Raw genomic sequence first — 24,072 nt, 5'->3', positions numbered from 1 at the left:
GTCCGAAATTATTCATTTCCCACTGGCAAATTCTGACTTAAAGTTACTTTTATTCAACCAGTTTTTTTTTTGACCGGAAATGAGACAGGCTTCTCCCAAAAGATAATAAGACGATGTACAAGAGGCATCAGTGTGGAAATTTTTTTTCTCAGCTTTTATTTACATTTGAACAAAAAGTGGCATGTCCAAAATTATTCATACCCTTTGCAAACTGTCACAGTCTATGGGAAGATCCAAAGTTCTATACCATTCCAAATAGTCCAAGCTGTTCTAAAGCATCCTAATTACCCTGATTGATTGGGAACAGCTGTTTTAATCAACTCAACAGGTGAAAAACAGAGGCTCTCTGCTGTTGGTTTGTGGACAGTCACCCTCCAACCTGAAAGAGTTGGAGCTCATCGCTAAAGATGAATGGGCAAAAATACCAGTGGAGACATGCAAAAAGCTGGTCAGCAATTATAGGAAGCGTTTAATTGCTGTAATAGCCAAAAAAGGACATTCTACTTTTTGTTCAAATGTAAATGAAATATGAGTAATAATTTTTTCCACAATAATGCCTCGTGTACATCGTCTTATTATCTTTTGGGAGAAGCCCGTGTCATTTCCGGTCAAAAAAAAACCTTGCTGTTTGAAGTGTATTATATACAATTATATGTAAAGAAATATCAATATTTGCCTACACATCAATTAAACTGATATTTCAGTCATGTCTAACGTTACATTTTTTATTTTAATATTTTTTAAAATATGTTTTTAAATCAAATAAATGGCATATTTATAGTGTTGATTATTTTACCTCATCAACAAAATCATTGTGAATATATTTTGTACATCCCCCACATCTAGTGAAATGTAAGAAAACTGGGAATATTCTATTTATAATTACCGCACAGAGACTGTTTTATGGTCACGATGACAAATAAAGTTAATGTGCTATTTACCTCACTTATTGTCCTTGTAATTACCGGAAAACAGTACTACGAAAATCCCATTTCTCCCCTTTCATTACATTCATCCTTTTACGCTCCACTGTCTGAGCTTTTTATCTTCTGTAAACCACTTACCGCCCTCTTTCCTCTCTCGCTTTCATTTTTCCTCCTAAGTGAGATGATATTCCCTCTTCCATCCCCCCCGCATGTATTTCTCCCTCTCCTGCCTCAGTATATTTGCGCGAGAGCGAATTACCAGGACATGCCTTTTCATTACTGTCACAAAGAGAAAAAGAGAGAGAAAGAGAGGGAAATAAATTGATATAGGAGCCATTCTCGCTTCCCTCGGGCTTGCTTACAGCCGCTTGACAGACCCGGGACACGCGAGCCACCACTTTCTCTCTCTATTTCACTCACACCAACCATGTTCTCTCAGCGGTCCTCGCAGCCAAACCAAAACCTCCACACAAGTGATCCAATGGCACTTCGGTTTGGGCCAAAGCCCTTCAAGAAAAGCGTACGAGAAGTTTTAAAGGGGACACGTTCGAAAATACATCTATTAGACATCCACTTAAAGATTTCACGCACAATCCTTCATTCTGTAACTCCTTGAAATCCCAGTGAACACATACAAGCCTTGATGGACAAAATGACGGACAGCTACACCAGCGGTCACATCCTCTGCCGGTGCGACTTGATGATCTACAGTTGGTGGCGTGTTGCTGAATGCATCTCTGTGGTTGATTAGCGTGGTAATGAGTGCAGAGAGGCTTGAGGGACGTGCCGGGCGGTCGTGTGGCTTAAGTGATTGCGGTAATTGAGTGGATAGTGACAGCTTTGCAATGGCCTAATTAAGACTCACTGGACTGGGGCCAAGATTTTACCGTCATAGTCACACTTTTAACAAGCGAACCGAGACAGAAAATGGAGCTGAAATGCAAATAAAACTAAACCATCTGTTGTGAAGGCATGTCATCGTACAAGCAAAGTAGTCTGGGACATGTTTAATAAAACATTGCACTGAAATATTGTGGTAAAACACATTGGTAAACAGCTGTGATAATTCATTATTTTCCCCTGAAGGACATGTTAGTATGTGCTACTATACCTTTAAGACCATATGGTAATGACCACCATTATGATTGGCTAACCAATTTGAATGCGAAATGAGCAACAGCACTGCAATCGTAAAAACAAAATTAAAATTTTATTATTCCCTAAGGGAGACTTACGTTAGTACATTTTGCTCCTATACCTCAAAGACTCTATGCTAATAACTACAATTCTGATTGGTTAACCTCTTCGAAGGTGAAATGAGCAACAGCATGGCCATCATGAAAACAAACAAAAGGACATGTTTGGGACATGTGATCATACTTAAAAGCATCACAAACAGTTGGGAAAATGTAACTTTTTTTACTCAGGGTTTCTTATGTTACATTTTTCTACTGTACCTTTAAGACATATGCTAATGAACACCTTTCTGATTGGCTAGCCTCTATGAATGTTGCTCGCAGGGATGTTTTCGCATTATGCATGCTCAAAATTTGGCATAGCCAGTTCACACAGATCTGCAAAAACAACCTAAAATGTGGTATTTTGCATGCCAGGCCAGTTGGCGATGTCACTTTGCGAACAAACACTAGGATATGCACGCATGTCATGTCAGATTTTCACATATTTATGTTTTTGTAGTTTACACAGATGATAACGGTGTAGTTTTCAAAAGTTGCGTTTTCAGGACCCCAAAACTGCTGTTGTGTAAGTAAATGGCCAAAACGCATTTGTGACTCTGGGCCACAAAACCAGTCAGAAGGGTCTTTTTTTAATTATTTAGATTTACACATCATCTGAAAGCTAAATAAATTAGCTTTCCATTGATGTATGGTTTGTTAGGATAGGACCGAGATACAACTATTTAAAAAATCTAGAATCTGAGAGTGCAAAAAAAAAAAAAAAAAAAAAAATCGAAATATTGAGAAAATCGCCTTTAAAATTTGTCCAAATGAAGCTCTTAGCAATGCATATTACGAATCAAAAATTAAGTTTTTATATATTTACGGTAGGAAATTCACAAAATATCTTTACTTAAAGGTGCCATAGAATGCAGTGAAACAATATTTTTAATTGTTCTTTGATATCTACATAGAAGGTATATGGCATAGGAAAGGGCAAAAATTCTCCAGAAATGGTTTTACAGGTCCATTTACAACCCTAGGATTTGTCCCTAGAATGAAATGCTCTGTTATTGCCTTATTTGGAAGGTCCGTGAATATTAATGAGGGGCTCTGTTCTGATTGGCTGTTTCACAGAGCTGCTCATCTCTATAGCTCGCACATGGATAAAAATATATTTAATTACGGAGCTCTAGGCGCTTTTAATATGCGCTTTGTTGAATCTGCCGTTTTGAATCATCGACATTTTACTCTCACTGTTGTGATGCATGTGCTCTGTGTAAAGTTATAATGCAGAGACACAAGTACTTACCACACACGTTTAGATGCTTGTCAGTGATACTCAGGATCTGTAAATCATTCACCATCATCAGCGCAGGCATCTCTGTTTATGTGGTAAGTGAAATCTTATGTACTGCAATGTAACAGGCTACCGTTAGCATTAAGCTAACCATGTCCCTTCAGTGGCTTGTCTTATTTTACTGATGTACTGACGTTACCGATGATTGGGCGATGCAAATGTTGGGGGGGCGTAACTATTAACGATCCCGGGGATATTGCGTAACAGTAGGTGTTATGTTGGAATTGACCTATTTTTCGGTGGCCTTTTGCAAACACCAGCTTTATTTAAGGAGGAGGAAATGGTGGTATTTGAGACTCATGGTATGTCATGCATGTACTGAACTGTTATTATTTAACTATGCCAAGGTAAATTCAGTTTTCCATTCTATGGCACCTTTAATATCCTAATGACTTTGGCATAAAAGAAAAAAAACCCAAGGGCATCCAAGATGTAGGTGACTTTGTTTCCTCAGTAGGACACAAACGAAGATTTTTAACTCAAACCGTTGCAGTCTGTTAGTCATATAATGGCAGTGGATGGGCACCAAACCTTTAAAAGTAAAAAAAAAAAAAAAAACACGCACAGACAAATCCAAATTACACCCTGCGGCTCGTGACGATACATTGATGTCCTAAGACACGAAACGATCGTTTTTTGCGAGAAACTGAACAGTATTTATATAATTTTTTACCTTAGGACATCAATGTATCGTCACGAGCCGCAGGGTGTAATTTGGATTCATCTGTGCATGTTTTTTTTTTTTTTACTTTCAAAGGTTTGGTGCCCATCCACTGCCATTAAATCACTGACAGACTGCAACGGTTTGAGTTAAAAATCTTTGTTTGTGTTCTACTGAAGAAACTAAGTCACCTACATCTTGGATGCCCTGGGGGTAAGCAGATAAACATCACATTTTCATTTTTGGGTGAACTATCCCTTTAAGTTTTCAGATTTTAGCCAAAATTTTACATTGTGTAAATGCCTGCTTAAAATTTGGCCATGTCAGTTTGGCAAACAAAACGTAACAGTATTAATGTTTCACATTTTATTGGCTGAGGGTTTTGAAACGCTCCAATCACTGGCCATTTCTCAAATTGAAAATGGCTATATATTAGGGCTGTGCAATTAATCGCAATCGCAAAAAAATCGCGATTTAAGCACATGCGATTTCTAAACCGCACAAGGCTGCGATTTTATCTATCCCCCCAACGGCACCCCCGCCCCCCTTGAACGTCAAGTTCATTTTATTTTCGATATAGCGCCACATCACAATAGAAGTCATTTAAGGTTATCTTTCCTATAGAACAGGTCTATACATAGTTATTTTATTAAACATACTAAATTGCCTTATGTTATTTATCTTATTTACACTAATACATGTCATTTCTGTCTCTTCATGGTCGCGTGATTACAATGTCTCCTCCAAGAAAACACGGACTGGATCGCGGACTCCATTCATAAAAACCTAATTTACTATAGCGCGGAATGCCACGTAATTCGTTGATTTTTGGATCAATAAATCAAAAGTTGGTCTGTCACTTAATTCAAATCGCGATATGGACTAGTGTCTGTGAAAACTGAAATGCAAAAAGACCGTTTTAATATGAATCCTGCATGTTCCGTCTGCTTCTGTATGTATGAATGGTGGAGACGCGTTTTATTTCTTTACTACATGCAGACTGAAGCACACGTGACGCTCCCGCTAATTTTTGGCATTTGCATCTCACATGAACAGATACACTCAATCGCCAAATCGCTGCTGTGAGTTTCACTTTTACCGTTTCATTTGAGAAAACTAGCATCATATACACACAGGAACTTCACTGCAACCTGTCAAAATAAAAGTACGGTTTAACATGTAATAGAAGAATATTAGTCCTGTATTACTTTTGTACAGTATAATGTAGGTGTTTATATATTCCTATTGAAATAATTTACATAAAAAAAATATATATGATTAAAAAAAATATATTACAACAAGATTAACCACTTAATTATTATTTAAACTGAATATAATTTTTCTTCCATGCATTGATTTTAACAGTAAATTTCTGTTTGTTTGACAAAAATTAAAAGGGTTTATTTTTCATTTGATTAAAAATAAATAAATGTTTATGCTTTTTCATTATCAGAAAAACTAAAACACATAACAATTAAAAAAAAAAAAAAAGCAAAAGTTTTTTGAACCCTCAAAATGTTAAAATAGAGAGTTTTGGACTTATTTTTCCACTGAAATGAATGTATTCGTTATTGCACAAAGTAGGCTAAAGTACCGGGGGAAAAAAGTAAAATGGCTTATTTATTTTATGTTGTCTGTTGTAAAGACAATTTTACTACAGTTTTGTTTATTAAACTTAATACTATGTTATTTCATGATAAAATGTTTTGTTATGCACTTCTTGTGCACTGAATACATTTAGAATGTATGTAGCTTGTTTGAAAAAGCAAAAAAAAAAAAAAAATCGCAAATAAAATCGCAATCGCAATATTCGTTCAAAAAATCGCAATATGATTATTTTGTCCATATTGCACAGCCCTACTATATATGTGCTAAAGATGCTTTAATGTGTCCCTTCTGTCTCTCTGTCCCCCTCAGCTCATCCCACTCTCAGTCCAGTCTTCTTTTTCACTCGGTTCTCCCCTGAGTGTGATAATCACCACTGCTGGAGGGGTAGATGGGGGAAGGAGGTGGATGGAGATGCCCCTGCACCCCTGCGGTGGTTTATCAGCCCGAGTGTGTCAGCACTGCAGGAGGACAAACCTGTCAGAGCTGGAAGGGTGAGAGAGGGAGGGAGGCTGAAGGAGAGCGGAGGTGTCAGCGTGTGACTGATTGCGGCCCTCCACTCGCAAGGCTATAGCCCCCTCCTCACTATCACCCCCCCATCTCTGCACACAAATCTCTTCACTCGCACCAACACACACACACACAAGTGCTTTCAGCATCGCTATTCAGCGGTGGAGATGGGTGGCTACTAGAAAATGTCCAAAAGTGCAAATATTGGACGATTAGTTGACTAGTTGGTCTTAAAGACATGCATTTCCAAAACACTGGTTTAATTTATTATTCAGTCATCTACAAAATTGAATGACCATAACATTTCACATGCTGTGCAACAAGATCAGTCCACTTAGTCAGGTTGTGCCATCCCATAGTGCAAAGTCACATTACTTTTTTTGATGCACATGGAGGAATTTATTCGCAAAATGCATTTCAATCTCTATTATTCGCATGAACCCTTCTTCAAAAGTCAAAATCCATCTCAAACTTTATTTAAATTTGCCATTTTCATAACTTGTTTCTGCTGCGATACTTCAAAATGCCATAAAAACAGGGTGATGGAAACTTAGCTAATGTTAAAACAATCCCAGTTTCATAATTCATTATCCAGTCATCTACAAAACTGGCCTCAAATCAGTAATATATGAAATAGATTAAACTTGAAACCCATTTTAATTGTAAATCGACGCGTTTCCAAGCACAAATACAATATTCAGATCAAAGGCCGGTCCGGTTAGTGCTGGTGTCCCCCAGGGCTCAATTCTTGGTCCTCTTTAGCTGTTTCTTTTTGTGTGTGTTTTTCCACTCGGTCAACTATTAACATCTTCTGACCTTAACTACTATTTTTATGCTGATGACACCCAGATTTATAACCATTCAAAACCAGGTCAAGATGTGGATTTATCCCATCTTTCAGACTGTATTTTGGAGATTAAGACATGGATGTCAGACTTTCTGTGCTTGAATACTTCGAAAACTAAAGTCTAGCTCTGTCTGTTGATGGTGTTGGGCAGAAGCCAAAACGTCAATAAAAAAAATCCTGGACTTATACAAGTAAGGCAACATCTTCAGAGCATTTTATTCTTACATACACTACCAGTCAAAAGTTTTTGAACAGTAGGATTTGTAATGTTTTTTTAAGAAGTCTCTTCTGCTCACTAAGCCTGCATTAATTTGATCCAAAGTACCGCAAAAACAGTAAAATTTTGAAATATTTTTACTATTTAAAATAACTGTTTTCTATTTGAATATATTTAAAAATGTCATTTATTCCTGTGATTTCAAAGCTGAATTTTTAGCATCATTACTCGAGTCACATGATACTTTGGAAATCATTCTAAAATTCTGATTTGCTGCTCAAAAAAAAAAAAAACCATTTATTATTGTTACTGTGTTGAAAACAGCCGAGCAGATTTTTTTCAGGTTTCTTTGATTAATAGAAAGTTCAGGAGAACAGCATTTATCTGAAATAGAAATCTTTGGTAACATTATAAATGTTTTTTTCATCACTTTTGATCAATTTAAAGCATCCTTGCTAAATAAAAGTATTACTTTCTATAATTTCTTTCCTAAAAAAACAAAAAACGAAAAATATACTGACTCCAAGCTTTTGAGTAGTACAGTTTATAATGTTACGAAAGCTTTTGATTTCAGATAAATGCTGTTCTTTGGATCTTTCTATTCAAAGGATCCTGAAAAAAAAAAACTCAACAGTTTTAAATATTAATAATGATGATGATAATAATAATAAATGTTTTTTGAACAGCAAATCAGCATACTAGACTCATTTCTGAAGGACCATGAAAATTTACCTTTGATCACAGGAATAAATGACATTTTAAAATATATTCAAATAAATAGCAGTTATTTTAAATAGTAAAAAATATTCCAAAATGTTAGTTTTTGCTGTACTTTGAATTAAATAAACGCAGACTTGGTGAGCAGAAGAGACTACTTCTTAAAAAAAAAAAAAAAAAAAAATCTTTAGAAATCATGAATAAATTACATTTGATTCAAACAGAAAAGTTTTGAAAAAGAATATATCAAAACTTTTGCATTTTTGCTGTACTTTGGGTCAAATAAATGCAGGTTTGGTGAGCAGAAGAGATTTCTTAAAAACAAAAAAAGACATTAAAAGTCTTTAAAAATCAGGAATAAATTACATTTTAAAATATATTCAAATAGAAAACAGTTATTTTAAATAGTACAAATATTTCTAAATTTCTAACATAAAAAAATGTTAGCGTTCAAAAACTTTTGACTGGTAGTGTATAGTAACACAAAATGTCAAACAATATGACTATTACCTTTACAATTAATTTTCCTAAATAATCAGGGTCCATCAGACTAGGATTAGATGCATTTTTATAGGCGGGCGCTCACATATGCAATCATGTCATGTATTAATCATTTTCTTTCTTTATTTCCGTGCTACAAAAGCGGGTCATCACATCAGCAGTTAGCACGGGCCCCTTGCGCACACTTTCACTAAAAATACAGAGTGCTTCTGCAGCAGTAAACCACTGCTGTTTCGATGTTGGCTAGTGCTGTGCTCAACCATGACACTGCTGACCGCCGGTTCTGCTGTACTGAAGCTCAGACATGCTGAGAAAGGCCTTAATTAATGGAAAAAAGTGTGTGTTTGTGTTGGAGGTGTGCGTGGCGAGCAAGGCGGGGGATGATTTATTCCAGTGTCACCTTGACCCCTGACGCAGAGATACAGCTCAATTAAACAGGATTGGCCCCACGGCACCGCTTTCATCTACTGCCCGTGAGCTCTGCAAAACACGCACACACACGGGGCCGCGTTCACCAGATCCAATAACATCCATATGGAATGCTTTCTGCCTCCCTCTGCCACCAAAAACCAAAAATGCTAATGACCTAAACCAAAATATACTGAAAAATGAAAACTAAATGGAGCAACATGAAGAATTGATTCCTACAGGCTGTATTGTTTCTTCTGTGGTTCCTAATTGCTGTTCTAGGCTTCTGTTTCCAAAACGCTTTAAATCATTATTCCGGGATCTATAATAATGGCCTCAGATCAGTGGTAGGACATGAAACGGAATCAACATGAAACAGCATTCGCAGCCGTTTGACTTCCATAACGTGACACAAGTTTGCAAGTGGAATATGATATTCAACGATTTAATCCGATTGATTTTCCTTTGCGCCCTTTTCTGCTTTGGGCAACAATGCGAAAATACTTTCCCACTGAATCCTTCGCCTCAAATCTTGCAGTTAAACTGGGTGAATACATTGGACGGTGCCGTGGAAACATGACGTCCGCATATTTAATAATTTGTTGTTAAAACATTTTTTTTATTTAAATAAATATCTTATTTGTCATGGTACTCTTGCAAATGAAGGAGGAGACTGACACAGAAGTCATTATTTTTGTTTTCCTTGCGCACAAAAAGTTTTCTTGTAGCTTTATAACATTACGGTTGAACCTCTGATGTCACATGGACTATTTTAACAATGTCTTTACTACCTTTCTGGGTCTTGAATGTGTCAGTTGTGTTACTGTCGATGCAGGGTCGGAAAGACCTTGGATTTTATCAGAAATATCTTTGTGTTCTGAAGATGAATGAAGGTCATACGGGTTTAGAACAACATGAGGGTGAGTAATTAATGACACAATTTAATTTTTTTTAGGTGAACTATCCCTTTAAATTTAAAAGAACAACAAATTAATCGATGAATGAATAAACGTGCATTAACTTTTAATTTATTTTTATTACTTCACTTAAATTCTAGAATTGTTAATTTCTCATTTTTATTTTTCATTTTTTATATTTATTTATTAAAAAATATAAATGTATACGCAAATTAATAATACGATTAATAGCCACTAAACATAATAGGCTGCTAGTATTTGAGAATTCATTTTTAATTATTTTTAAAATATTATTTTCAGTTATTTTATTAGTTTCTTTGAAATTAATTAAATAACTGTATTTGCACATTTAATGCATATTTAAACACCATTTAATTTTTATTTAAAATAAACAATTTAAATCTCACTGATATAAACAAAACTTCAGGATGCCACTGTGGAGACAAGCGTCCCTAAGAATAAACAAATCCATTCATTATTATCAATTTACTTTTGAATATTTAATATGTAATAATTTTACATGATGTAATTGTACATATTTGTACATGTATGTAAAATGTAAAATAATAATAAACAATAAATAAACAAATTAATACAATAAACGGCTAATGAATAGTCACTGGAGACACACTGCCCCCATATTTAATAATAATCATTTTTTTGTAATTTTTAATTAAATTTTCTTCAATAAACTTGTTTTTTTTTTTTTTTTTTTAATTAATAACTACGTAATTTAAAAGAACATCAATAAGGTAAATTACTTAAAAAAAGCACTATATAACTTAGAATACGTAATGAACATTTTAATGAGAAATTTAATGAAAAATGTTGCTAATGAAGTTTTAATGAACAGACAACTTTCTTTTTTCCCCTCAAACTCAGATGATGCATAAAACTAAGTAGGTTAAAGCAGCTAGTCTGTTTACCTGCAAATGCTTTGGAGATGTGTTCCTTCTTCCACTCCCACGGTTGGTCGTATTCGTCTGCAGGCCTATCATCGTCCTGCGGCAGCCTGCTCTCCCTTCCCTCCTCGGGCAGATCCGGCTGTCCTGGGACACGTTCCTCATACGGGGTGTCATACAGCTGGACCTCCCCTCTTCCCCAACCACCTGCTCCACCACCAGCTCTCCTCTGCAGCTCTGCAAAACCAAACAAACCTGTTACAAACTCTTTTCCACCCTAATCTGGTACTCTTTTGCAAATTTTCACTTAAGAAGAGTCAATTCTGACCTCTTAAAGGAATAGTTCACACTAAAATTAAACTTTACTCACCCTCAGGCCATCCGAGATGTAGAGGAGTATGTTTTTCATCACAACAGATTTGGAGAAATTTAGCAATACATCACTTGTTCACCATCATGAATGGGTGCCATCAGAATGAGTCTCTATTGTAAAGTACGAGCCCATCCATATTATGGATAGAGGACTTGCACTTTAGCTCAAATTTTAGCTTTTCACTTCACAAGATGTTAATTGATGGACTAGAGTCATGTGGATTGTTTGTGGATTATTGTGATGTTTTAATCAGCTGTTTGGACTCTCATTTTGACGGCACCCATTCACTGCATATTGGTGAGCAAGCAATGTAATCATACATTTCTCCAAATCTGATGATGAAACAAACTTATCTACATCTTGAATAGCCTGATAGTGAGCAAATTATCAGCAAATTTTCATATTTTGCTGAACTATTTATTTAAACAAAAACAAACGGTGGTTGGTCACATTATATATCGGTCAAATGGCATCTTCCTGTCTAAGTGGTCAGAATAAGTTGTAATATGAATCAGAATTTGTGTTAATAGTCCAACGTCTGGCTTTGTAAGATTATTGTCATAACAGTTGGTTTTGAGAGCTGATTCAGGCATCTTCTGGAAGTTTCACTGTAGCATGTGTTCATTAAAACGGTGCGAGACAGGCCGGGCTGTTAAATCAAGACACAACAATAAATCGATATGTTCCCTGAGCTCCACAGCTGGGCTCCCTCGCCTGGGCCACATTAATTATGAAAATGTCTGGTGAAGAGTGGCGGGGTCTGAATCTGAAGGAGAGACAAATTGTGTTTGCACAGCTTGCCGGCCTCATACGGGAGGGCTTAACAAAGAGAGAAAGAGATGTGAGGGTGTGCGTGTGCGCGCAGATCGAGTCCAATCTCAAGGACTGGGGTCTCTCATCTCTCCTGATGGGCATTTTCATTTCCATTATCATACCTCTCAAACGACAAGCACCAAACAACAGGATGTCTGAATGACCTTCAAGGGCTTTTCAGCAAAAATAACAGTCGGTTAAAAGCCTATATGAAAAGAACTGCAACTCAATGTTTTGAGGAATATTATGCATTCATTTTAGCTCAAGTTTGCTTACTAAACTCTTGTCTTAAATCAGCAGATGAATGTGAACTACTAAATGACATCTGCTGTTAAAAACTAAGCTCAGAATCTATTACAGAGAGACCCACAACGTACTCGGAAAATCTCAGATTAGATCCACAAATCTGTGACACATTGATTTTATCGCTGCAGCCCTACCGATAAGCCGATAATTATTTAACCAATAAAATAAATTAAAATTCTCAAATAAAATACCAGGGATATATTTTCATTGTCTAAAACAAAAAAGTAGAAGTAAAAACTTTCAATGAAACTAAGAAATTTTGCCTTGGCAACTAGCTAAAATAACTAACATTACAATAAAAAAAAAAAAAATCAATACAATAAAAACACATAAAATTACTCAAATTTCTAACTACAAATTAAAGTCAACAAAAAAAATCCAATTCAAAATAGTTACAAAAATTTCAGATTACCAGAAAGTCAGAAGTCCCGAATCTGAATAAAATGATTTGCGAACCCGCTCCAAAGTCTCAATTCAAAATCTTAACAAAATTGTTTTAAAACAAAGGTTGAAGTCCGAAGTTCCGAACTGAATCAAAAGATTTTCAAAGTCCCAATCTGAATAAAATCATGTGAACCCACTCCAAAGTCCTGATCTGAATCAAAAGATTTGCAAACCCACTCCGAAGTTTCGATCTGAATCAAACGATTTGTGAAGTCCCGATCTGAATAAAATGGCTTGCGAACCCACTCCAAGGTTACGATCTGAATCAAAATACTGGCGAAGTCCAAATCTGAATCAAATAATTTGCGAACCCACTCCGAAGTTCTGATCTAAATCAAAAGACTTGTGAAGTCCCAATCTGAATAAAATTATTTGCAAACCCTCTACAAAGTTCCGATCTGAATCAAAAGACTGGCAAAGTTCTGATCTGAATCAAATGATTCACGAACCCGCTCTGAAGTTCTGATCTTAATTAAAAGAACCGCAAATTCCCAATCTGAATCAAAAGATTTGTGAACCTGCTCTGAAGTCTGGTCTGAATCAAAAGATTTGTGAAGTCCCAATCTGAATAAAATAATTTGTGAACCCACTCCAAAGTTCCAAGCTGAATCAAAAGATTTGGGAAGTCCCATTATGAATAAAATGATTTGCGAACCCACTCCAAAGTTCCAATCTGAATCAAAAGATTTGCAAAGTCCCGACCTGAATAAAATGATTTGTGAACCCACTCCAAAGTCCTGATCTGAATCAAAAGATTTGCGAACCCACTCCGAAGTTTCGATCTGAATCAAAAGATTTGTGAAGTCCCGATCTGAATAAAATGGCTTGCGAACCCACTCAAAGGTTCTGATCTGAATCAAAAGACTGGCAAAGTCCCAATCTGAATCAAATAATTTGCGAACCCACTCCGAAGCTCCGATCTAAATCAAAAGACTCGTCAAGTCCCAATCTGAATAAAATGATTCATGAACCCGCTCCAAAGTTCTGATTTGAATCAAAATACTGGCGAAGTCCAAATCTGAATCAAATAATTTGCGAACCCACTCCGAAGTTCTGATCTAAATCAAAATACTTGTGAAGTCCCAATCTGAATAAAATTATTTGCAAACCCTCTACAAAGTTCCGATCTGAATCAAAAGACTGGCAAAGTTCTGATCTGAATCAAATGATTCACGAACCCGCTCTGAAGTTCTGATCTTAATTAAAAGAACCGCAAATTCCCAATCTGAATCAAAAGATTTGTGAACCTGCTCCGAAGTCTGGTCTGAATCAAAAGATTTGTGAAGTCCCAATCTGAATAAAATAATTTGTGAACCCACTCCAAAGTTCCAAGCTGAATCAAAAGATTTGGGAAGTCCCGACCTGAATAAAATGATTTGTAAACCCACTCCAAAGTCCTGATCTGAATCAAAAGATTTGCGAACCCACTCCGAAGTTCCAATCTGAATCAAACGATTCGTGAAGTCCTGATCCGAATCAAAAGATTTGCGAACCCACTCAAAGGTTCTGATCTGAATCAAAAGACTGGCAAAGTCCCAATCTGAATCAAATAATTTGCGAACCCACTCCGAAGCTCCGATCTAAATCAAAAGACTCGTCAAGTCCCAATCTGAATAAAATGATTCATGAACCCACTCCAAAGTCCCGATCTGAATCAAAAGACTTGAAGTCCCAATCTGAATAAAATTATTCACAAACCCACTCCAAAGTTCCGATCTGAATCAAAAGACTTGAAGTCCCAATCTTAATACAATTATTTGCAAACCCTCTCCAAAGATTCCGATCTGAATCAAAAGATTGGCGAAGTTCTGATCTGAATCAAATTATTCACGAACCCACTCCGAAGTTCCGATCTGAATCAAAAGATTTATGAAGTCCCAAATCTGAATCAAAAAAATTTGTGAAGTTCCGATCTGAATCAAAAGATTTGCAAAGTCGCAATCTGAACAAAATGATTCACAAACTCCTCTGAAGTTCCGATCTGAATCAAAAGATTTGCAAAATCCCAATCTGAATAAAATTATTCACGAACCCGCTCTGAAGTTCCGATCTGAATCAAAAGATTTGCGAAGTCCCTTTCGGAATCAAAAGATTTACGAAGTCCTGATCTGAATAAAATTATTTGATCCGAATAAAATGCTTTGCGAAGCTGCTCAGAAGTTCCGATCTGAATCAAAAGATTTGCTATGTCCTGATCTGAATCAAAAGATTCCTGAAGATCCCAATTTGAATAAAATTATTCACAAACCTGCTCCGAAGTTCCAATCAAAATCAAATGATTTGCGATCCGCTCTCCGAAGTCACGCTACAAAGTTCAAAATAATACTGTTCTGCATCACAGCAGTATTTACAGTGTGAAAATTTGATATTCATTTTGAGATTAGGTAAACATTACATTTAAAATGGTTTGCGAACCCTCTCCAAGGTTTCAGTCTGAATCAAAAGACTCGTCAAGTCCCAATCTGAATAAAATGGTTTGCGAACCCTCTCCAAGGTTCTGATCTGAATCAAAAGATTGGCGAAGCTGAACTTGTGTTATTACTTTATTATGTTAATATAAGATATTACGTGTTAGAATATTAAGTGTTAGATGATGGCAAAATAAGTCTAAACATAAAATTATTTACTAAACTTATTTATTATTAGTATTTTAGTATATATTCATATTTTCAATTAGCTTCTACATTTTTATATTTTCAGTTTTATTTTAATTTTCGTGAAAGTTTTAGTAATTGAAGTTCTTAAACTTTCAGTTAGGGGAACAAGGGAACATTTCTAACATTCACAAATTAAAAAAAGTTTTATTTGTTACATATTTTTATTTCAGTTAACGAATAATGCAAACGCTTTAGTTAAATATTACATTGGCATGCGCAAATAAATATCCACTATCAATCAATACAATAAATGAAAAGAATTTCTAATATCGGTTAAGTAGTATGGTACTGATATATTGTGCAAACACTGTATTTAATAAACACTACAATTACTAAAGGACACAAATGTTGTCAAATCAAAGTTGTACAGAACCTTAACACTCTGAGAAGCGTAAAACCAAACAGACCAGACGTGGGTCGTTCTGCCTGGAAAGGAATACTGGCATGGACGTGTGCTTCAGCGAGAAAGAACGAAAAGAAAGAAAGCAGGACAGAGAAGAAACCAGGCGGCCGTACAGTAACAAGAGAAAGACAAACTTTAACCTTCACACATCCTGCTTCTATTGGGCTCCTTAGCCGTCTCCATAGCGACAAAGAGGAGGCCCTGAGGGACAGACCCTGAGGTGGAGGGAGAGAGAGAGAGCGCTGGGAGTGTGTGTTGACGCTAAGCGTTTGTGACGCCCGAGAGGGGCTGCTAGATTCCCCCGTACCTGAGAATTGATGGAGAATGAGAGAAGAGATTAACCTGTAGAGATGGATGGAAAATTAAATGAGGCTGCCTTGAAAGCAAGACCGATCTGAGGAGAAATTAAGGTGGATGCCAGGGTCCAGCGGAGAGAAAATACTGCACAATTCCCTGAAAATACCTAAGGAACGCATCGCATTTCGGCTCTGTTTCAAAACCAAGCAACGTTTGTCTACAGTCAACAAAGAAAGCTACCTTCTAAGTGTCCGTTCACACAGAAAACATTTTTTAGTTTTATATTCCAATGCGATGCTTTCTAATTGTTTTTATGGAAACATGCACTAGACAAACACGTTTGACCATTGCGCTCATAATTTTTGCAGCACCCTAATAACATGACAATTTAAACTTAGTCAAACTTTCAAAAAATGTCTTGATTTGTGTAAATGGCCCTTAACATCCTAACTCAAATGAAGTAGCTAAATAGCACTTCTCACATGAATTGAATGGGAGTCACATTAGCACATTGCTAAGCTAGTGCTAATCAGGATAATCTAAGAAGTAAAAAAAACGCTAAAACCCTAATACAAATATTGTGTACAACTGTAAAATTTCAATTATATTGAACCATTTAACTAATACCTTGATTGTGAATGAAACTGTGTTTTCAATTTGTAGCTCCAGAAGTTTTAGCATTTAGCCTGTGGTTGCCTGAGGAAATTCTGTAATGTTTTTTTTTTTCCTAAATAACAGTTTTCTGGAGTTAAATAAGGTTCTGTTTTAAGTTATTGATGTCATACCTCCAACATACATTTTAAAGCAGTTGTGTGCTTCAAAATGCTAGTTGCTATCAAGGTAGTAAAAATAAGGACTATAGCTACCTAAAAGATCTAATTTTATATACTTGGGCTACGTCTACATTAATCCACATACATTTGAAAACAACATTTTTGTTTCAAAGCGCTTTCTGTCAACACTAGTGTTGTCCAAAAGTTTTCCACACTACAACGCAAAAATCACTTTGGAGAGAGTGTTCAGAAAGTGTGGACGGAAGGCCAAAGTGAAGAGAAAAAGATGTGTTTTCAAACTAAAAACCTATTAGTGTGGACAAGGGCTTAAAAAAATAAGGCAACCATGTTAGCAACTTGCATTTTCAAGCAAATGCTCTCCAAATTGACATTTGTCAATGGCAGTTAAAAGCCCATATGAAATTAACTGCAAGTACAAAATGCTATGCCAACATATTCCTCAAAAAATTAATAAAAAAATAATTAAACCATCATATTATGTTTCCCTTTTAGCTAACGTTAGCTTGCTAAAATGTTGTCTCGAATCAACAGATAATGCAAACTAGGAAGGAACCGATATTAAAATTCTGTCCGATAATGATAAACCGATATCTGACTAAATTAAAAATCTATACTATTTTGTCTGAATAAATGAAAACACTAAAAACCAAAGTCAGTCATTTTGCTACAAGTTATAAGCATAAATTAGAAATACAAAACAAGGATTTACAAAAAAAATAAAAAATAAAAAAAATAAAAAATAAATTGTGGGATGATTTCGATATAAGCCAAGAGGAGACAGGTTATCCTTTGCTGTAAACAAAACTTGGTTCTCGCAAGACTAGCATATTCTCACCGGAGCTGATTTCGCAAGTGCGACAGTTAGCGGAAGTTAGAGATTACAGTTTATAAAGTTTTAAATATGGATTTGTTTTTTTGTTTTACACAAATGCATCGATACACTTCATAAGTCCTTTATTAATTCCACAGATCTGTGTGGAGTACTTTTTATGATGGATGGACGCACTTTACTTTGCTTTAAAATCTCAACACCCATTCAGTGCCATTATTAAGCTTGGAAGAGCCAGGACATTTTTTAATATAACTGTATTTGTATGAAAGAAGACAGTCATATACACCTAGGATGGCTTGAGGGTGAGTAAATCATGAGGTAATATATTTTTGTGTGAACTGTCCCTTTAAGATGTAAAAAATAGAGGAAATCAGCTTGACAATTAAAATGAACATTTGAGGTATGATTGTGTAATTTATGTTGTGGTAGAAAACAACATGTACAAGTCTCTTTAGCTAATGCTAACTACAGACCTCATTTTCTCATAAAATCAAAAAGCACTATTCTAAAAACCCATAGGAAATTCCTGAGGGAACCCATAGTGAATTAGCCTTCGTGGCCAACAGTCTGACATCATGGCTAAACAACTCTACATGAGTTAGTTATAATCGTCATTTCTCTGGGCTCTGCTGGTTCCACCAATGCATTGTGGGCCTTATTCAACTGGCCAGGTATCTTAGAAAACAAAATGTTGAAACTGTCTTTGCAGATGCTGTCTAGGTTTTAAAGAAGAGATATCTCTCAAATCAGCAAGTGAGAAGAGCAAAGATCAGAAATTTGTAAGGAATAAAACAATGGAATGGATTAAATGAATACAAAACTGTAATTTGTGAGCCTTAGCAGTGAGTCACTGTCTGACAGCACTGTCAAGACATTCATAACACTCATTCTCTCCATACGACTCAAAGGGCAAACCAGACACCCCTGGGCCATGGGAACACACACCAAAAGAAACAAGACAAAGTCTGACTGACCGGTTATCACTTTCTGGGCTTCGTAGGGCTCCATGTAGCCGTTGTTCTCAGGAGTGATCGGGCCTTGGGCGGTTTCGGGACGCGGGTCCAAACGAGCATCGAATGGGTCGGAGTAGTCGTTATCTCCCATGACTGGAGCCGAAGGAACAACCTGAAACAAATACAAAGTCATGAAATAATCTTTAACTAGAAGTGGGAACACAAGAAATTCCTTCAGTGCAACAAATTAAAGATTATCTCAGTTTGCTGAGGGATGAATGAGGGGAAATCACTTCTCATAATTCTGTGGCAAAAAACACTTAATTTTCAGTCAGCCAGGATCTCGTATGGCCATTTTTTACTAAAAAAAGTTTTAAACAAGCGTGCGATAAACTGACAAGCAACATCAGTTTGTCTTAACTGACTGCAATAAGCAGCAAATCAAAGTCGCTAACTACTGACTAATTGTTCTTATGTAAATATTAGTGCTGGACGATGATTAATCGTTAAAACTTTTATTTTGGATGCGATTAATCGCGAATAATCGTTGCCCAGTAGTGTTGTCAAAAGTCCCGGTACTTCGGTACCAAGTCGGTACTAAAAAAATTAAAACGTTACGGTACCAGGTTTTCTTAAGTACCGGTGGTACCGACTATCCGGTCAACCCGGTTCTTGATACGCTATACAAAAGGTGCGCTCTCACGCACTGCACAGTTGCGCTCTATTCAGCGGTGCTGCTGATGCCGCGGCTCTGACTCCACTTGTTGACAAAGAAGAGCCAGGCTTGCTCCAAATAGTTTGGATTTGCGGCTGAACAAGGCGAATATCATAGATCATCAAAAAACTATTTGCAAAAGATGTCGTCTAGGTTCTCTCGAAAGGAGGAAACATCAAACTTAAAACACCTCAAAGATCGACTCCGGGATCAAATGAAAGAGTTCAAGTAAGGTAAGTTTCATTTTAATTTCATATTTAGAGCATTATTGCATATTTTAATTTGAATGTCAGACTGAAATAAACATCACCGTTTGTGTAGTGAATCGTTAGCATAAGCGCGGCTAACGCTAATTATGCTGGGCCTTAGAATGAATTTGAACCAACGCTCCTATAACTTTTGTTAAGAGTAAAAAAAAAAATAATAATGACATGATGTATTTACTATTTTTTACACAAATGACATGTGTATCCAAAATATATGTGTTAGAGAATGTACAAATGTATGTATAGTTAACAATGTCTATGTCCTTAATATTCGTCTGTCAAAAAACGTTTTAGGTTTATTCTTGACTGGATAAATATGAATGCAGTTTGGATTGAATAAAAGTACAATCAAATAAAACACGTTTTATCCCCTGTTTAGTTTGGTAATACTTTAAAATAAGATCAAATTCATGCATCATCTAACATAAACTTAAAGTAAGTGAAACATATTTTTACAACATTAATTCATGTTTGTGAATGTTATTTAATACAAAAAGACATGATCATGTTTGTTCATGTTTAACAGATTAATATGATTTTATGCATTAGTAAATGTTGAAATTAGCCTAACCTCACTAAGAATAATTGCCATGTAATGTTAACTACTGTTTATTGTTAGGCAATGTTATCTAACAAATGAAAATTGTAAAGTGTTTTTAATACTGCAGTTTTCATCTGTGATAGACACTTGTCTTAATATATGTAATCTTATCTTAATTTATTATAACAGCTGAGGTTAGTTTTTTACTGAAAATTCATATTTTGCTGGTGTCAATGATCTAATGTTGCATCTGGTCAGACTTAGGCCATGGCTTTACTTAAGTATATTATATTTCTTTTTACAGTTGCAGATTAAGGAAGATCATGAAAGACCCCAGCGAACTACAAAACAGACAACAGTGCAGATGTTTTTCAGCAACAGCAGCAGAAATATGACAAAAAGTTTTGGGTGAAGCTTGTTTACATTTTTTATGCCTGTAATTTATTTAGATGTTATTTCATTACTAAAATGTTTACAAATACTTTTTTAACCTGTGAAAAAACTTTTAACAAAATTTTACATTAGTATAAAGAATGGCACTGTTTTTTGTACATTTTATTTTTTTTATTAATAAAAAATAGTGTGTTGCTCAATTAATATGTTATTGTGTTTTGCTTTGGTACCGAAATTGGTACCGAGAACCGTGGATTTTCAATGGTATTGGTACCGAATACTGAAATTTTGGTACCGTGACAACACTATTGCCCAGTACTAGTAAATATGCTCATGTGCTCATGGTTGTGACACCATGATTTATGAACGACATGTTTTGCATTTTATCTACTTCTAAGTTTGTATTTTAATCAAAAGAAAACCCCAAATCATGATTTGGCTGTGCAATTATCACATCGTAAAGGCTTTGCAAAATTTGTGATTCCATTTAATAAGTATTAGTGCTGTCAAATCGATTAATCGCGATTAATCGCATCCAAAAAGTTTACATTTACATAATATATGCATGTGTACGATGTATATTTATTTGTATATATATATATATATATATATATGAAAAAACACACAAATACATGTATATATTTAAGAAATGTATGTAATATATATATGTATTCATATTCATGTGCGATTTATAAGTTCTAAGTTAATATATTCAGTATTTTATATATATATATATATATATATATATATATATATAACGCTATCTTAACGCTATCTTCAGTAAACATTCAAACTAATGTCATATCATCGTGAATATGAATACTCTATCAGATGCAGGTACGTTAATCACTCGCTCAGTCTATCTGTCTCTCATAATATTCATACATGATACAGTGAGGTTTTAATACAGTAATACAATAGGCTTTCAATGAAGCAACTCAACATTTCTTCGTTACTAGTTCTAAAGTGACGTTTTGGAATTAGTAATGAAGAAGCTTATGCTCAGCTGACTAACTGTCAAACTTTGATTTGAATTCGTGGCGGAAGGAATAGTTCGCACAAAAGAGGTCTTTTAAAGACACTCCATTGTTATTTTATGTATTTACACACTTGTGCCGTCGAACTGTTGTATAAACGCAATATCACACTCGTAGACTTGAGATATGGCTGTATATCGGCACTCTGTGATTACCTACGGCGAATCACAACCGTGCCGATATACAGCCATATCTCAAGTCTACTCATGTGATATTGCTCATATATATATATATATATATATATATATATGTGTGCGTGTATTTATATATACTTATAATATACACGCACATATATTTTGTATCTTTTTTTACTATTAAATAAATTATTATATTCATTTTCTTAAAAAAATGCTATTGCAATATTTGTAAAATATAAAAATGATTAAGTTGTTTAATATTTATAGTAACAATCAACAACAAAAATATAATTTTTTATTATTTTCCATTAATATTTTTTATTTTACAATAAAATATTTACTACTACTAATTCTAATTATTATTATTATATTATTATTATCAATTTACAATGACATTGATATATAAGCACAAATTTTGGGGCCAAATTGTACAGCCCTATAAAAAAAGCTGGAAGTAATCCCGGGCTGTCAAATGATTAATCGTGATGAATCGCATCCAAAATAAAAGTTTATGGTTTACATATTATGTGTGTGTGTACTGTGCATATTTATAATGTATATGTAAATTCACACACATACATGTATATATTAGGGAAACATTTTTAGATTCATATATAAAGATATATATATAATCTAAATTATTTACAAGTATAATTATATATACACATACAAATTTATATATATATATATATATATATATATATATATATATATATACACATACACATACATACACACACACACACATGTATTTATATATACACATAATAAATATACACGGTACACAAATATATAGTATCTAAACATATAAATATATACATTCAAAAAATTGCAAATAGAAAATAATTTTTCCCCAAATCATGCAGCATTGTGTCCGCACATACTTCCAAAATGTGTACTTTCAACAACACCACCTCATACAGAGTGAGACACCGAAAACCAGCAGACTCGCAAGGACGTGCTACCTTCTCCCGTGAAGCAGAAGGAGGCAGTGGGGAAGTGTTGATGAGCGTGTTAGGAGGTGCGTTTGTCTCCTATACCAGGCCCGGGAGGAAGCCCTCAATCAGCTGGCACTGGGACAATTACAAAGACGGCCATATGGTCTCTCAAACAAGGGCTTGAGCCAACGGCTCCGTGCGGCACCATTCAGCCTGCAAACCACGGCATACAACAATCTCCCGATTTCCCACCAGGCAAATCGCCCAATTGTCAGGTTGATCTTTAACAAGAATACGAGGACAATAAATCTGAAATGTTCATTAGGAACGCTATAAAAACTTAATTAGGATTACGGTGGAAATTAATGAAGGTTAACAGGGAATGGTGCGTAACGGTGCTCGCAAAGACAATGCACTTAGAGGGTCGCCATTAAACTGGGGTTTAAATCGATGGCGCGGCATTGGCATAGCCGTTTTTCAAGCCCAACCAATCAGCTCGCTCATCACTGGTGCTGATTACAATCAATGAGACTGCACTGAAGGCTGCTATCTGTCCATGACCATGTGTGTGTGCAGATTCCTTCGCTGTCTGCCAGTATTGAGTCTCTACTCAATGTCTGATCACAGGACCAACCTTTCTGGCTCTTGAGAGTATTCTCTATGGGGCTGCCCCAACCCCACCAGCCTAACTAAACTCCATGTATTATTCAGAGCTTCAGCTGTAGTGGATCAAGGGGTTTTGACACCTACGGTGCTCCGAGACAAGAAATCTAATGCAGGGTTAACAGAGGGTTTACATGAAAGATTGTTTCACACCGCAAATCACTTGTTTGACAGTTTGTTTTATGCATTTCATCACCTGATGGCTTCAGGTTTCACCAAAATCCCTCAGATCTACGACTACTTTACTTATACTTACACTATATGTATACTGTATCTACGTATGTGTGTGCGTGTATATATATATATATATATATATATATATATATATATATATATATATATATATACACATATACATATATGGGAAAAACAATTACGCTGCTTATTTTTTTAGAGATTTGCATCTTAAAACATATGCAATATAGATATAAATTGATTTTAAATTAATTTACATTAGATTTAGCTGTTCTAAAATGAGGAGGCAAAGCCCTCCAGGTCCCTTTTAACAGGGTTCATACAGATATTGTAAAATAAAATTCCAGGACTTTCAAGGGCTTCTTAAGCACTATTTTTTGTTTCATCTTCTATCAGAGATCTCACTTATGGTTTGATGTTTGCCACTGTTTAAGAGAGAACAAATCAGAGAAAAAAAAAATAGTGATAACGCTTCAAAGTCCCAATCTGAAGCAAAAGATTTGCGAACCAGCACTGAAGTTCCGATCTAAATCAAATTAGTCACAATACATGACTTGAGGTTTCGA

General features: G+C 35.3%; 1 protein-coding gene across 1 annotated transcript in view; it reads right to left on the bottom strand.

Annotated features, from left to right (window-relative positions):
• The window catches only part of shdb (Src homology 2 domain containing transforming protein D, b), a 41,453-nt gene that overhangs the window by 13,099 nt on the left and 4,282 nt on the right, over nucleotides 1-24,072 (bottom strand). Inside the window, exons 3-4 of the mRNA XM_073844485.1 lie at nucleotides 18,643-18,793; nucleotides 10,774-10,986 (exon numbers count right to left, since the gene is read on the bottom strand). Coding sequence (XP_073700586.1) covers nucleotides 10,774-10,986; nucleotides 18,643-18,793 — 364 coding nt within the window. The remainder of the gene's footprint in view (nucleotides 1-10,773; nucleotides 10,987-18,642; nucleotides 18,794-24,072) is intronic.

This window comes from Garra rufa, chromosome 7 (genome assembly GCF_049309525.1).
Source record: "Garra rufa chromosome 7, GarRuf1.0, whole genome shotgun sequence".
Taxonomy (NCBI): domain Eukaryota; kingdom Metazoa; phylum Chordata; class Actinopteri; order Cypriniformes; family Cyprinidae; genus Garra; species Garra rufa.
Note: the sequence above shows the minus strand (reverse complement) of the source record. Positions and strands in the feature narration are given on the sequence as shown.